At 42.2% G+C, this 16,720-nt stretch overlaps 1 protein-coding gene across 3 annotated transcripts in view; it reads right to left on the bottom strand.

The window, feature by feature from the left end:
• The window catches only part of HOMER2 (homer scaffold protein 2), a 113,471-nt gene extending 104,241 nt beyond the window's left edge, over positions 1 to 9,230 (bottom strand). The window contains exon 1 of one of the 3 annotated variants that reach the window (XM_054041928.1): positions 8,840 to 9,230. In XM_054041928.1, the coding sequence (XP_053897903.1) occupies positions 8,840 to 8,952 (113 nt within the window). In that variant the 5' untranslated portion in view covers positions 8,953 to 9,230. The remainder of the gene's footprint in view (positions 1 to 8,839) is intronic. The other 2 variants (XM_054041927.1, XM_054041929.1) reach the window with 2 other exon arrangements.
• Positions 9,231 to 16,720: the final 7,490 nt, after the last annotated feature.

Genomic DNA, 16,720 nt, shown 5'->3' with positions numbered 1-16,720 from the left:
CTCAGGAGGATGCTAGATCAGGTGAGTGTCCCAAACTTGGGGTCATTTGAGTTTGGGGTTTTGAAGAGAAGAGTCATTTTTCAAAAAGTTTCTAGGTGGGTATTTTTGTGTGCAGAGCTAGGGATCAAACTATTAGTGTGAGGCAGGTCAAAGTTGTATCAATCTGTCTATTTTTATCCAAGGTAGTTCATGGCACCCACTAAATCTTTGGGGGACCCAAATTGAGAATGGTATTTAAGAACATGTTCACTTCTTCACTTGCACAGATGTGCAGTCCGGAGGGATTACAGTGTCCACGTACCAATAAAAAAAAAGCCACATGAGAAGGTTTCTATGCAACCCCTTTATGCTTGCCTGGGTAGTTCAGGGGAATGTGTCAACTCATGTTGCTTGTTACAAGTTGTCTCTTATAATGGGTTATTTATGGGGAGGTTTACACAGCAGAATAATCATCAGGCAATGTAACCAAAATTTCTGTTATATCGGGTGGGTAAGAGCCAGAAACAGATGACTTTGTGTGGGGAGGTGGGGCGGAAGGCCTGGGGGGGGGGCAGAAAGAGGGGTTGCAGCTGCGGAGGGAACAGGAAATGAGGACAGTTGGTAGGCAAGCCTTGGATTGCTTGTTTGAGAAAAATCTATATTTTACTAGCCTCCAGGTGGGAGGAAAGGGGGCAAATGGTTCCTTCCTTACCTCAATGCAGATTAATGTGGTGTTTCCAAAGAGACGCGGTGGAAAGTTTTGGAACTCACAGCACAGGCACCTTGACTATTGAGGGAAAAGAAATATGTGTAATGCCAAGGTTGCCAACATGTGGATTCTGTGGGATTCTTGAATCACAAGGTTGCAAAAGTTTGTGGGAGAGCAAGGAGTAGACCATGACATGGAGATTGCTCACTACAGGGCCGTTGGGGTGGAGAGTGGTGGCCTGCATTGGCATCATGTTTTGCCCACTCTGCAGTGCCTAACCAGCTGACTTAAGATATTATGATCTACTGGACACTGTAGTGATTCACTTGGGTGGAAATGATTTGGGCCTTATTCCTGGCATACACCTCATACAGATTTGGACTACATCAGAGATCTGTGTCCAGGAACTGATAGTTTTCTTGGATTTGGCTGAGTGTCTGAATAACTGCTACAGCAACAATATGACAGCTATTAATAAGTGCTGGAAGAACATTAATCATTGGAGAATTCATTGGAGGATTCTGGTCTGGCTGACCAGCAATTTTTACTGTATGGCATAGAAACAAGCTCTGATACCTCACTGTTTCTTGGAAGTGGGGTACATCTATTGAATAAAGATCAGAGGAGCTTTCTCTCAAACGTAAAACTATCAGCATTTTGGAACAGAAACCCTGTTTGTGATTTCTCTCACATGCTCTGCCACAAACTCCACCCTCCAACCATGAGAATGGCCATACTAGTCAGACCAAAGCTCCATCCAGCCCAGTATCCTGTCTTCTGACAGGTTTCACAGTAGCAGCTGTGTTAGTCTGTATCTGCAAAAAGAAAATGCCAGATGCTTCAGAGGAAATTATCACAACAGGCAATTATCGAGTCAGGGCCGGCTCTAGGATTTTTGCCGCCCCAAAAGCAAATTCAATTTTGGCCACCCTCCCCCTCTGTATTTTTCTTACCCCACCCCCGGGCCCCGCCTCAACTCCGCCCCTTCCCCAAATCCCCAACCCTGCCTCCTCCCCCCAGGCTCTCAAGCCTGGGAGGGAGGAGGAGCAGCGGCGCGCAAATCAGCTGTTTCGCACACCGCGGCCGCTCGGGATCTCCCCCTCCCTCCTAGGTTTGAGAGCCTGGGAGGAAGGGGGAGCAGTGGCGCGCGAATCAGCTGTTTCGCGCGCCACGGCGCGCGAGCAGCGGCAGCAGCGGAGGTGAGCTAGGGTGGCCAGGGCACATTTTTATTGACGGCAGGGGCGGTATTCTGGCGCCGGCCATGCCGCCCCTAAAAATGTGCCGCCCCAAGCACCAGCTTGTTTTGCTGGTGCCTAGAGCCGGCCCTGTATCGAGTGATCCATCCCCTGCTGCCCACATGCTGGCAGGCAGAGATGAGGAACACCCAGAGCATGGGGTTACACCCCTGACCATCTCTTCGCTAATAGCCATTGATGGATCTCTCCTCAATGAACTTATCTAGTTCTTTTTTGAATCCCATAGTTTTGGCCTTCACAACATCCCTGACAATGAGTTCAGCAGGTTGACTGTGCGTTGTGGAAAGAAGTACTTCCTTCAGTTTGTTTTAAACCTGCTGACTATTAATTTCACTGGGTGACCCCTCATTCTTGTATTATGTGAAAGAGTAAATAACACTCTCTTATTCACTCTCTCCACATCATTCATGATTTTATAGACCACTATCATATGCCCCCTGAGTGGTCTCTTGTCCAAGCTGAAAAGTCCCAGTCTTTTTAATCTCTCCTCATACGGAAGCTGTTCCATACCCCTTATCATTTTTGTTGCCCTTTTCTGTACCTTTTCCATTTATATCTTTTTACAACCCATTAACTCTCACCCACAGGATTCCATCCAACACTACCAAAGGACAAAAAGGAAAGAAGAAGGCGGCAGCTGCCCATGCCACTTCCCTCCATTCTGCTGGCATTCTTTAATCAGTTAAAGGATAATTTAGGAGAAAGATGTAAGAGCATATTGCTAGCAGAGGGGAAAAAGGCAGATCACTTCACAATGTTCTTAAATATCAAATAATGGGGGAAAAAAACAGGACCAAATTGTACCCTCTTGCAGATGCACCAACAAGAGAGGGAGAGATGTCAAAAACTAGATGGGCTTTGCCTGATGGAGTTTCCAGCTAGTTATCCTCTGAAGTGGGAGGGGGCTTTTGAGGAGCAGGAAAGGGGCAAGAGGTGCCATATCCCAACCTCACGAAACCAGGGGATCTTCAGGGAACCAGAATCTACATTAAGTCCCATTGATGATAGACCCGCATAGAGATGGGAAAATAACTAATTTTTCGATTGTCTGGCCATTTCAGAAAATAATTGTTTCAGGTTGACCCAAAACAAAAAACAAAAAAAATTCAAAATATATGGTGATTAAGGGTCAAAAAAATAGTTTTGGGTTGAATAAAACATTTCATTTAGATTGAGGATTTTTTATACTTAACATTTTAATAAAACTGAAGGAAATTTCAAATAAAAAGTTTTTTCAAATCAAAGTCAAATGATTTTATTTCAAAAATGTAGAAACAAAACGTTTTGATTTTTTCAGAGCATTTTTTAAAAGTATTTGTTCCTGGCCAAAACAATTTGGTGAAATTGACACAAAGTCACAAAATATTTTGGTTGACCCAAATCTGCACATTTTGCACTCAAAAAATTGGTTGAAAAATTTCGCCCTGCTCTAGACATCAACCCTCTTACTCCTCTGACCGCCTCAGCCATGGCAGTATGGCTCTCTCCACTGGCCAGATATCTCAGGCCTTCTCTCCCAGATGGGTGCAGGCATGAAGCCCACATTAATACAGCTCCAAGCAGCATTACTTAGGCACAGATATCTGCTTGAATATCAGTGGACTTTGGAGAGGAGCATGCTGTGAAGAATAGCTCCTTCTTGAATAAATGCAACCTGGCCTCCATTCACCTCCACAGCCCCACTGATCTCAGTCCAGAGAGTTTCAACAGAGGGACTGCCACAAGATTCCAGAGGTTGGGGGGGGAGGGAGAGAGAGAAAGAAGAATTGGCACTCTTCCTTCCTGTTTCACCCCATGCAAAATCCAACCCCTCAGTCCGCAGAAGTGGGTATAACAAGTAGTTCCATATTAACTAAACTACATTAATTCACACACCAAGATAATTCACCATTTATTTTCTATGTACATTTTTGCATTTAATTTGCACGGTGTTTCCTTGTAGTGCGTTTTAATATTTGGATGATTAATTTTCATTTTGATACAAATGCTTTATTAAAAAGGGCTTTAAAATGATGTTTCATTGCTAATAGGTGTTTAGACCAGCTGAATTTTAATCCAACAAATATGAACAACACCATCTTTAATGGCAAAGAATCGATATACAACTCTAATCCAAACTGGGTATTTGCCACTTCTCTACTAACAAGCAACATTTTGTAACCAAGGGATCTGGAAAATTAAAGGGAACTGCCAGTGTATTGTGGAAATTAAAATGGTAAAAAGAGTCTTAGATTACAGAAAGGGGAAAATGTAGCTAATACCTTTTAAAATCATTTTAATAAGTAAAATTGTGCCACTTTTACAACAGAATGTTAGCTTTTTTTGTTTAAAAAAATTGAGGTCAAATTGAAACAGGTATTCTTTGTTAGATTAGCAGATATAGTTTAGAAATCTGAGCAACAGATAAGCTAGTCATTTTCTTTGCTTTGTTAGTTCTTTGCTGAGGTGTGAAAAGACATAACTCAAGAGGTATGTTTAGATTTTTTTTAAAAAAAGTCTTGGACATTGGAAGCCCGATATACAGTGTTTTGGGAGTAGTTAAAGAATATTAGCCAGACTACTGAGATAATTGTACCACAGCTGTAGGATTGCAAGGATGGGGAATTAGCCCTGGGGGGAAAAGAACTATTTTTCTTCAACGTAAACATTAGGGCCAGATCCAAAGCCCATGGAAATCAACAAGACTTGACTTTGAATTGACTTCCATGAGCTTCGGAGTCAAGTTCTCTTTGTTTAGGGGCCATTTTATACAAGAGCAGCATTCTCATGATTAGCTGAACATACATTTTTTAGTAATTTTGTAAAATTTGAAAAAAGTATTGCAGTATAGTAAGCTGAACTGCATCACCCCATGCTTCTTTAGATCTCTCACTTCACAGGAGATTTACGCTAATGAGCTAAATAACTAGTTTTGCACAGTTCAGGTAGCTGTCAGTTTTCATACTTCTGTAGTGTTACTCAGTGCCAAACCCAGGGACAGTACATATTAAAAATGGCCAGCCACACAAAAACTATTTTAAGTGCTATGAGCCAAATTCTTCTCACGCTTTACACATGAGGAACCAGGGGCGGAGGAACCAGGTGGTGAGATGGGGCTAGTACCCTTGCAATCAATATATGGGGGAGGGGACAATGTGTGTTTCAGCCCTCCCCCTTCCCTCCCCCCCCCCACACCATGTTTTTTGCCCTCACACTACCTCACAGAGGTGAGAGTGGGACCCAGAGGAAGGGCTGGAGTGGCCATGGTTGCAGCATACGAGATCAGGTGGGCAGGAAGGGAGCCAGCAGTAACACCTCTGCTCTACCCACCTTCTAGCCACTCTGGCCAGACACTGGATCGGGAGATGGGCAGGAGCATGTGCACCGGCCACTGGGACGGGGGACAAGGCACTGGCATCTGATCAGAGGGCAGGGGGCGGACACAAAGTAGTTAGCAACAGCCACCAAAGAACTGTCATAGGAACAGCAGTAGGAACTACCAGGATGCCCCATACCAGCCTGCAACCAGCTCCTTCCACGCCCAAGTCCCATCAAGTCTCAGTAGCTTCCTTCATTCTCCTTCCTATTCTTCCCCTCCCCCATTCACAGCAAGCTTCCACCTCCATACGATCCTGACTAGATCCCATGTAAATTTATCAAAACCTGCCATGTTACTGGACCTAGCTGGAACAAGTAGTGTCCTACGCACTTGAAGTTTGTTCTTGCACCACAGACAGAACTGAATAGTATTCTCAAACCAGACTGTCTATAACCCTGATAAACAGCAAGGTAGTACTTTGCACTTTAATATTGGAAAAATGTACATCTCAAAGCACTAATATGTCCATTTTCCAGATGGAGAAACTGAGGCACAGAGCTGTTAAATGATTTGCTCAAGGTCACTTAATATACAAGTGACAAAATTGGGAATAAAATCAAAGTGTCTTCACTCCCAAGCCTGTGTTTATTTCACTAGACCTGCATTTCCTAAATTGCAGGTTGTGACCCCCTAGGGAGTCGCAAGACCATATCATTTTGACCCACAAAACCCCCTGTCCTGAGTGAAGCAAATATTGTCCCGCAGAGCTGAGCAGGCTCGGCTCCCCACTCCAGGCATTAGAAACTGGTCCCTGGTGCATGAAGTCGCAGCGCCACTCAGGGTTGGACTGGCCCTTCAGATGGGGAGGGAGGACCACTGCACTATGTATGCCACAGTTGCTTTAGCATTATTTATAACATGGTTCAATCCTGTCTACACTACAAAAGTGAACTGAAGTTTAACTGTGCATGAGGCATTACTAATAACTATACCAAAGACAGTGGGTTTTGATATTACAGATGGAATCTTCAGCCCACAAACACCATGAAAATGTAGAATTGGGGGCTTGATTCACCTCTCACTTATACCGGTTTAAGCCTGAAGTAACTTCATTGGCGTAAACTGAGTTGCATTAGTGCAAGAATGGGTGGAGAATCAGGCACACTGGTGGAGCCACCTTGTATTTATTATAGGCTTGCCTAACGCAAAATAGCCTAGGTAATATCATAAATACACAAGAAGTACAAATAGCACTCTGCAAGTAGATCAGTGGACTTCAAATCCTTTGGAACTTTTAAATAATAGTTTTTCTGTGGAATATGACTTCTCTGTTTCCAGGTCAGACTGTTTTTTTAAAAGATGTTTTTCTAATTTTTATTCAAGCTCTCATGCCAGAATAGCTAAAAATATTCTGCTAAAGTTAGTTAACAAGGATGACAATGAAAATATTGTTTGGCCACCCAATTGAGATGAATGGGGCAGTTCTTCACACCCATTTTTCTGTCCATCTATAGATGCAATGAGACAGCATTGCATCAGTTCATATTCTGAAACTTACTTTTATAATTTGAAAGGCAAGATGCTATCTTGTTTTTAAATGAATGTTTATTTAATGAAGAAACTGATGAGCCCATCAGAGAAGTTCTGGTGTAGCATGCTGATCAATATCCACTTATATCACCTCATACTTACTTCCTCCTCCCACCTTCTTTCCAAAAGTTCTCTACATCAAAATCAGGCACATTCATTGCATTTTTAAATTGTTCGTGTTTATATTATTTACCTTTAGAATAACTGTTGCAAATTATGCCACTTCAGTGATACTGTAATAAATTCTGTAGTGGGAGCTTGCATAGTTACAAAATGGCATAAGTAAACTGAGAAATTAAAGAATGATTCCTCACCACATGGGGGTGAGAAGAGGAAAGATGTAAGAGAACATACAGCAAATATAGCAAATTAAATGATGTGTGGGTTTTGGAATCCCCCCAGCATACCACCTTCCAGTCTTGTTAAGAAGATTTCAAGTCTAGGCATAGTTCACACTGAAAATATATGCTTTTTTAAAAAAAATGAAAAAAATATTCTTGTTTTCTAAGGTTTTAGTTTACAAATTCCTTAAAGCACAGTATTTACCTTCTAACCTCTTGTTCAAATTACAAGATATGAAAAATATGTACTATTAGTTTCTCTGAAATATCAAACTGAGTTGTCCAGTGGGGCATGTTCTCAGACCAAAATCTTGTGCATTTAAACAGAGAAAACTTTCATAAACAATTATCTAAATATAACAAACAATAATGTTTGGACAATTTTATTGTGTGCTTTCAGTGACTCAGTACTCTGGCTGAATTACAACATAGATTCACTGAAAATAAACCCTCTGCTTTTAAGTGAGTTTATACATATGAACAGATTACTCATTTCAAGATTAGAATCTTTCACATTATATTTTAGGCACCTGTTCAGTCATTTTAGCCATTTAAATCATACCTCAGTGTTTATCTGCTACAAGAACATTTCTGCACTCTTCAAGTTTTATTCTACAGCTAAAAGCAAAGCTAACATCTTCAAATTTTAAAAAACTTTGCCCCCCTTCTTACATTTATGCTTATTTCTTGGTTATCCATATTATTTGTACAAGATCCTATTTTATCACTTACAGCATGAAAATCAATTAAACTCCGTTTAAAAACATTAAACTGAATAATAATACTTTGCACATCTGAGGATCTCAAAGCACTTCATGAAAGTGTTTCAATGAAGTAAAGCGCTTTTTTAAAAATAGACTTAAAACGTAAAAAACAACAACAGAGAAAGGCTCATATCCTGGGACCAACAGGGCAACAACCACACTGCAAATACATTTTCATTAGAAACTCTCATACAAAGGCCTCGAGAACCTTAACAAAAATAACTCACAAGACAGGAACCAAAAAGAAAACATAGCCCAAGCCAAGTCCTAGGACTAGTGTAAACGCCCCCAGACCAGATTAAATCCACCAGCCAGAAATGAATCTTTGCTGCGCTACTTCAACCACAACCACCAAGCCCCGAAGCCAGAGCGCACAAAGTATTAGGGACCTGCTCGCGCTCCACCCAGCCCCACTCCGTCTCCCACTGCTGGGCTACCTCTGCTCGATCTGGCGTTTCCCCGCTCGTTCAGTTCGCACCCGAGTCCCGTCCGCGGGCAAGCTCCCCTAGCCCCCGCTCCTCTCCAGCCCCGCGGGTGCAGACAGCACTGTCCGTGACGGAGCCGGCTCTGTCCCCGGCGAGCCCCCTCCAGCTGCCCCGTGCCGTGGAGTGACTCACCGCCCGTGCGGGAGAGGAGCCCGGAACAGCGCTGCCCCCGGTTAGCCGGGCAGGGTGGCGGCTCGGAGCCAGGCACAGGAGCCCTGATACAAACTGCCACACGCAGTACAGCGCCCCGCGGCACCCGGGAGCGGGGTCTGGCCGCGCCCGGGGCTGCAAGTTCAACACGGCTCGCTAGAGACCCCCCGGGGGCGCGGCGGCAGGTGGGGACAGCCCGACCTGAGCCCCCGGGGCAGGAAGGGACGGCAGCGGCCGTGGGGGGCGCGGGCTCCCGGGGACACTCACCCCATGTCTCGGCACTTGTCCCCGGCGGCGCCCGCAGCCTGCAGCCCCGGCGCGCCCCCGGGGTTCTCGCCTCTGTCCCCGGCGGGCGCGGGGCGAGTCCCAACTTCGCACATGCGGCCGCCGGCTGCTCGCGCGCTCAGCTCCTGCGCATCCCGGGCCGGCCCCGGCAGCTGCAGCGACTCTCCCGAGAGCCGGGCGGGCGGCGGCTTCTCCCTGTGCCTGCTCGGCGGCGGCAGCCGTCCTGCTCCTCCTCCTCCCCTTACATAACCTCCTCTCCCAGCGGCGGGGGCAGCGACCAGCCTCCCGCAGACACCGCGCCGGGCGGGGAGGCGGGAGCTGGGGGGTTCTCCCGGGAGCTCCCTCGCACCGCCGAGCTGGGGGAGGCGGCGGCTGCGAGTCCCCACTTGCTTCGCGCAGCCGCCTCCCACCGACAGGGCGGCGGGCAGCTGCCCATGCTGCCTGCGATCCCCCCGCAGCGGCTGGGCTCCCTCTCCCCTCTAGGCGCCCCTGCCACCAAACGTGCCCCTGCCCTGAGTCCTCACCCTGTCAGGGCCGCCCAGAGGATTCAGGGGGCCTGGGGCAAAGCAATTTCGGGGCCCCTGCCATAAAAAAAAGTTGCAATACCATAGAATACTATATTCTCATGGGGGCCCCGTGGGGGCCGGGGCCTGGGGCAAATTGCTCCACTTGCACACACCCCCATCGGGCAGCCTTGCACCCTGTCCGTTTAGTGTCTGGCGGACGTGGGCTTGGACCAAAGGAACCGGGGACAAATCGAGTCCAGAGCCAAGCTTTGTGGAGGGAGCCCAGGTGGAGATCGGCCTAGGCCGAGCCCTGGCCCCAGAACCCCAAGACTGGGAGAGCTCCACTGTGCAGCCCTCCACGTCAGCTAGCCATATGAGCCAACCTCTGACCCCAGGGATTGGAGCCTCCTCCAATGCCACCTGGCCCCCTACACACACACACACACACACTCCGATCCCTGCACCCCAAAGTTGGGAACAATCCCCTCTGGTTCTGAAAGTTATGGCCTTTCCACGAGCTGTACCAATGGACAAACCAAACACCACAGATTTTGGGGAAGTTTCAGCTCCATCTCTAAGCGTGCAGTTTGGTCTCTAAATTCAGGGAATGTACTTTGAGCTGTGAAAACTATTCTCACATATGGGGAAGCTAAAGCACATATAGGCTAAGTGCTTATTAATTAGTCAGTGAGTGACAGGAGCTGACACCATGGTCCAAATTGATCCTTCTGTGGAATTGCACTCATTTCCACTTGGTTCCAGGTTTCTGGAGTTCCACTAACAGTGCTGCCTCCCAGTTTTTCTGAGTTTTGCACAGTTCTAGCCGTGTCTATCGCCTCCTCTCTATATTTGTCCTTTCAGAGTGCTACTGTTGTGAGTTTGACTGTCATTTTATAGATTCATAGATTCTAGGATTGGAAGGGACCTCGAGAGGTCATCGAGTCCAGTCCCCTGCCCGCATGGCAGGACCAAATACTGTCTAGACCATCCCTGATAGACATTTATCTAACCTACTCTTAAATATCTCCAGAGATGGAGATTCCACCTCCCTAGGCAATTTCATAATATAGTCTGATGAAATTGTGTCAAACTATCATCAAGATGCAAAATCACAATATGATGATCTTTTGCTGGCCCTGAAACGGCTTTAGGATGGCTTGTGGGACACACGATCATCTTGTTAAAATCAAGACAGTCCCAAAAATACACAACCCTGCTTGCATTAACATTTGCTAATTATATTATGCTAGATACTTCAGTTACCTGGGTTTGTCATTTTGTGACCGTAGTGTGACTTCTCTTCTCCAGTATTTACCTCTCCATCACCACATACACACACTATTCTCTATGAATTCCATAAATAAATGTTCATTTTGCAGATGTAAGTTTGCAAATATGTTCCGAAGCTAATTTTCTCTGTTTATCCCACTTCCATTTTTTGTCACTGTGTTGCACACATACATTGTTATGCTGTGGAAAGATATCTTCTGTGTGACGACTGAATTTTAACTTCCCCTCCCATTCAAAATTATAATTGATTGGACAGCTTAGATATACACTGTTGTCAAGAAAGACTACCTTGAACATTTTATTACTGAACATTAATTTATATTTAAAAAAAAAACCCAAACCTAAAGATTGGTGGTGTGGGTAAATTATTTAAATTTACTTGTTTTGGTGCTCTGTATGATAGCTGTATTGTAAATGCCAATCTGGCATTAAATAGAAACCAAGCAAAGAAGAAAAATTTAACCAATGACATAAGGAACAATGTCCCAACTGTGCAAAATAAGGCTGACATTCCATCTAGGGGTTCTGGTGATATCATAAACCACTCAAGTGAAACTTGAGTCATTTATTAATGTCATTAAAACCCTGAGATGGAATTACAGCCGTATGAGCCTCTTTCTAAGAAGTTTCCAGCATTCAAAAAAATGGAAAAGGACGTTTAAAAAAAAATTAAGAGCAAATTTTAAAAATGTCACAAAGATAAGCAGCTGTATCATTCTAAACTTCGGGATGGCTGTACTCCAAAGGCTTTTCTCACTGTCATGAGGTTTATTATAATGACAGCCAAATGTCTACTATAGATTTTAAATTGTGTTTTACCAGTTTGCGAGGGCCAGATACTAAACTTACTTGAAGGAGATTTAACAGGAAAGCTGTACACCTCTTTATTTGACAGCTAAAGCCTAAAAACTTCCTATCTCCTTTTCTGCACTCTTTTTCTCCTCATTCCCAATCTCAGATTAAAAGAAACCCTCTAGTTCCTCCTGGGTAATCATGAAGACAGTATTAGACTTTTTAAATTCATCGTGGTATTCAGCTTTCACCACAATTCAAGGTTAGATTTGAGATTCTTGTCTCACAATTTATTTTTTAAACCTTCAGCTCATATCCCTCCTGCCCTGAATAATCCTGCAGATGATAGAAGCAATGCAATCATACACCCTCCCTATTCAAAGAGTTTGTTTCAGTGAACAGTTACACTTTATGGGCTACTGTTATAGGTGGCTTAACGGGATCTTTTACAGATTTCCAATGGAATTCAGATTTATTAAAGCAGAGTAAGGCTTTATGTGTTTCACTATTAAAAGGAAACTGGAATTGCGTTTGTCTTAATGTAAAATTATCACCTTTTCTAACCTGTCATCTAATACAATATAAGGTGTGAAGTAGGTACTACTGCACTACAGTAAAAAATGTTAAGGCCACACAAGCAAATTTAGCAAAGGGATGGGTGTGACAATATAACCGACTGGTGAGTGTGCGTTAGAGGTGCCAATCTGTAGAGGATCCCTGGTTCAATCCCTGGTGTGTTAGCCAAAAGGGCAGCCATTGCCAGGCCCTCTCAGAAGTCCAGAGAGGCCCGGGCCACTTCCCACTTTTGAGGCCCTTAGCCATAATAAAAATTAAAAAATGATGACACATGAAAACAAAATAAGGCACCAAAAAAAGAGTGAGTCATAATCTGAATATTTTTTTATTTAACAAATGCTTTTCTTGCCTTTTTTCTGTGCAAATGCACTAATTATTGAGGAAAAATCTAGCTTTTGTGCAATGTCACAGTTGATATAAAGCATGGCGAGCCCATTCAAATGCTCTTGTTCCATAGTTGAACGGTGATAGTTCTTTACCTGCTTCAACACGTTGAAGGTGCGTTCACCTGAAGCCACTGACAAACTGACAAATATGCAACATGTTACCAACCATATTTGAAATGTTCTGCTGTAAATAAGTAGCTTATCTACACTTGAAATCTTGTACTGTAAACGTATATAAATGCTGAATGGTACACAAATGCTGAAAAGACTTAAAACAAAGGAATACTAATTAAGTACACAAAATGAAACAGTCATACGGGTTATTATCCTTATCGCTGAATCAAAACTCAAGCACACAAGGTATAATATAATAGGCTGAGCTGAAGACAAAGGGATGATATATATATAGTAAACACTGACACAGATACAGACAGAGGGATAATGTCAAAAAATTTCAAACGTGTGTCCTCACGAAACTCACTGCACAAGATTGTCCTCACAAATTTTCACCTTAAACCTGGGCCTATAGACTATGAAAGCCAATGATGATGGCCAAGCTACCAAGCTAGGGTTCAACCAACCAACCTGTCACCACTTTTAGCTACCATATGAAGATAATAATGAGGAATTCTCACACATAAATAATTCCTTAGTCAACTAGACATAAAACTATAAAGACACTAAAATGTAACAATTCTCTACCTTTCAACAAGCACTTGATCCAGCACCAGCCACTTGTAGTGGTTTGTTTATATAATCAGCTGATCTGAGAGAACACGTTCAAATCTTATGCCATCAGAACAGATATATTTTTATTAATATTTATGAACATTTTAAACTCTTTAATATGACAAAATATATATCAGTTAACAAAAAAATTATGTCTTTTACCAAATCACATCTCTTATTTGCTCAAATTTGCAGCTCTAAGCTGAGAGACTGTGTCACATTTTCGTCCGATAGGGATGTGCATAAAAACAAGTTGTGAAACTTATCAAATGCCAAAAAATTAACAAGTGTCTAAATTTGAGGCCCCCTTTGAGCTTGAGAACTAGGCCAAATGGCCCTCCTGGGCCCCCCTCTGATTGCCGCTGGCCATTACATTATCATAATGGTAGCAAGTGTGTTGTATATTGCTGGGTATGGAGAGATCTCCCCCAATATGAAGCTTTATTTGTGGTAATAGTTCAGACCCCCCTTTTGGAAGAGAGACAAAACTGTGGTTCTGACTTTTCAAAGGTCCGATGACACATATTGCTTGAAAGGGGAAGTTAACTCCAGCATTCTGGCCAAATTGAAGTTTGGGATATTGCATTATTTTTCCTTGAAATTCCTTCTATCATTCTAGTTGGATAACATATTCTTGCTTTCCTTATTCCAAGAGATCCCAAAGTGCTTTAAGAACTATGAGGCCAATTCTTTACTCATGAAAATAATTTGTCAATGGAACTACATCTAGTTAAGGACTCTTCAGATGAGTAAAGGGATGCAGGATTGGGCCCTATATAGAGAAATTATTTAATTCAACACTGACATGTAGCCACCTCTGGGTTAAACACTTCAGGTGAAATTATTTTCATGAGTAAAGACTACTCACATGAGGAGGAAGCTGCAGAATTAAGAAGTTCTTAAAGCACTTTGGGATCTCTTGTAATAAGGACTATAAATCTGCTGTCATAATTAATTAGTTCCTCAGCTTTCACATAGGACACGATATTTCTCTTCTGATATGGCTCCTATACAGGATGGAGATAATTCAGTCACAATATATTATTCATAAGAGTGTCCTTACCACTGTGGCAAGATTCAAGAAAACTCCAGGTGCTGAAAAGTGGAGAAGCCCCCTGTGCTATCCAAATTAATCTAAATTCTGCAAATGGAAAGTAAAGTAACTACTGTTCCTGGGAGCCTGTAACATATGTTATTTCTGATTCCCGTAAACCAAGATAAATATGTCCTTTGCAGAAGACTGTCCTAGCAAAAATAAGTATACATAGTCAGTCTGCACTCCACAGAGCTCAAAGATGGCTCATCCCTTTCCTACCTCTATTTGTTTTATTCTCCTTTTTGTTTAGCTTTCACTATTGCCATATTTTACTGTTTTGCTTTATTTTATTTTACTTCACATGTATATTTTTATGCCATAAAAGGTGCTGCTAAGTCTTTTTAGTCTATTTATGTATTTGGTGATAAATGTTCTCATTATTTCCCAAGACAAACAACTTAATGTTAAATAAAATATTGTGTGCTTTCACTTTTTTAAAAAGCTAGAGTTATAAGGTTTGCATTTTTCACCATGTCAGAGCCATGCCTTTTCAGATTTTTTGTGATGACAAATAACCAACCTTATTTATGATGTATAAATATGGCCTGAAAGATTTAGTCAAAAAGGTTTTGGTGAAGAGTTCTTGTGTTTTATGGCAGAAATTGAGTTCTTGTCTCTCCTAGATGATTCTTTGGTGACTGGAGAACAAGTGAAATTAGTACATCATAAGAAACAAAAGACTGAAAGCTAAGCAACTGATAAAGGAAGGGATTTTAAATCAGATAGTTTTAAACACTTTGGTTTATGATTGGTTTTGTTAATATTTATTTAATCCAATGACTAATAAATATTTTGGACAAAGGATGTATTTGTTAAAGATTCAACAGCTTTGTCCTTTCAATTAAAATGTCAGAGCTCACAACAAACAGCTGAGACCTTCAATGAGTCCTATAGCAAAAGCAGAGAAAACCAGACCTGACATCCCTGAGATTTCTAAGGTAAAAACAAGCAGAAAAAAAACCACCCCACTTTAAAAAACAAACTAATTATTCAGGCCTACTATAAAAGAAAAATTAAATATATAAATAAAGGGCAACCCTGTTTTTTAAAACCCCTTTGCAGGTCATCCTTAAAAGAGCAAATTAAAGATTAATTGTGTTGTAAAATTTAATCTCATCTTTTTTTGTCAGAGTTCAAGGAACCTGGGGTAGAGATTGATTATTAATTGAGGAGATTCTTTCCTTATTCTTCTGATCTTATCCTTTATATAAAATCATCTGGCACCTGGCGTTTCCTAATTCAGAGTGCTACCACAAAGTGATTTCCAGCTGTTCAAAAGGTAATGTTGGAAAATGTACAAATATGCAAATATCATCTCAAAGCAGTTTGATGTAAATATAAAGAACTGAAGTCACCCCCTGGGGCCCCTATGCATTTGCAGTGAAGGAAAATCTATGACCAAAAAAAAAAGCGAGATGTTCAAAACAAAAAAAGAAACACACACAAAATAATTCAGTAGAGCCAGAATAACGCCAAATTGTCCAACACAGGTCTTTAAACCCTGGAGTGAAACTACACAGTACAGTGTTAGACGCTGCCAAAATATCTAATAATTCTAGTATAGTCAGAGAGCAGCTGTCAGCATTAATAAACAATTCAATACGGGTCCTTCAGGCATTCTCCATACTTTGGCCTGATAGAAATCCAGACTAAATCGTATCATAGAGTACATGCTGAACCCGGTAAGTCTGAAACTGGATTGCCACAATTTTCTCTACTGTTTTACTTTTGAAAAGATGCTACAGAAATGCCAGATACAATATTTTCAAATAGAGTTTTTATCTCTATGAAATGTATCCTCTTTTGAGATAACATGAACATTGCTTAAGTTTTACCATTTGAACATTTGGGGAAGGTTGGGGGGAAAGGACCATTTCTTCTGATCAAGATTCCTGACAAAACAAGAGCAAGCCAAGCATACTAAATGTGCAATAAATCTACATATAAAGAGTTCTACAATACATTGTTCCTGGTGTTGAAAAAATCAATAAAGAACATTTTAAAAAGTGGTCCCATACTTAGAGAAAGCATTGTGCCCTGAACTTGACTGTGTCACTCTGCATGTGGTTTATGCTCATATGCCAGAGATAGGTGCCCTACAATACAGATAGATGAGGTCAGAGAGAGAGTTTCCGAGCTTCTTGTCAAGTCATTTCTTCTTTATAGGCTCTGTACAATGGAAAATTTGTAGTGTATAAATGTTACTGTTATGCTATTTTCCAAAGACAGCAGAGGAGGCTGATGGCATGTGAAAGTGGGTAGGCAAAACCAATAGGCAGAAACATGCTCAGTACCTATTTTTAAAGATACTACGTACAGTATTTGACTCAAAAACAGGGGAGTCAATGCACTCCTGTCCCTGGCTATCCTGAGGAGCCTCCATGCAAGGGTAGTAATAAATATATTAGCTGTCAAATTCAGCTCTTTGTTCGTTTAAAATCTGAAGTATCATTTGAAAGTACAAAGTGTTTCCCAACTTACTTGGTCC

The sequence above is a fragment of the Malaclemys terrapin genome, chromosome 10, assembly GCF_027887155.1.
Source record: "Malaclemys terrapin pileata isolate rMalTer1 chromosome 10, rMalTer1.hap1, whole genome shotgun sequence".
In the NCBI taxonomy this organism is placed as follows: Eukaryota; Metazoa; Chordata; order Testudines; family Emydidae; genus Malaclemys; species Malaclemys terrapin.
Note: the sequence above shows the minus strand (reverse complement) of the source record. Positions and strands in the feature narration are given on the sequence as shown.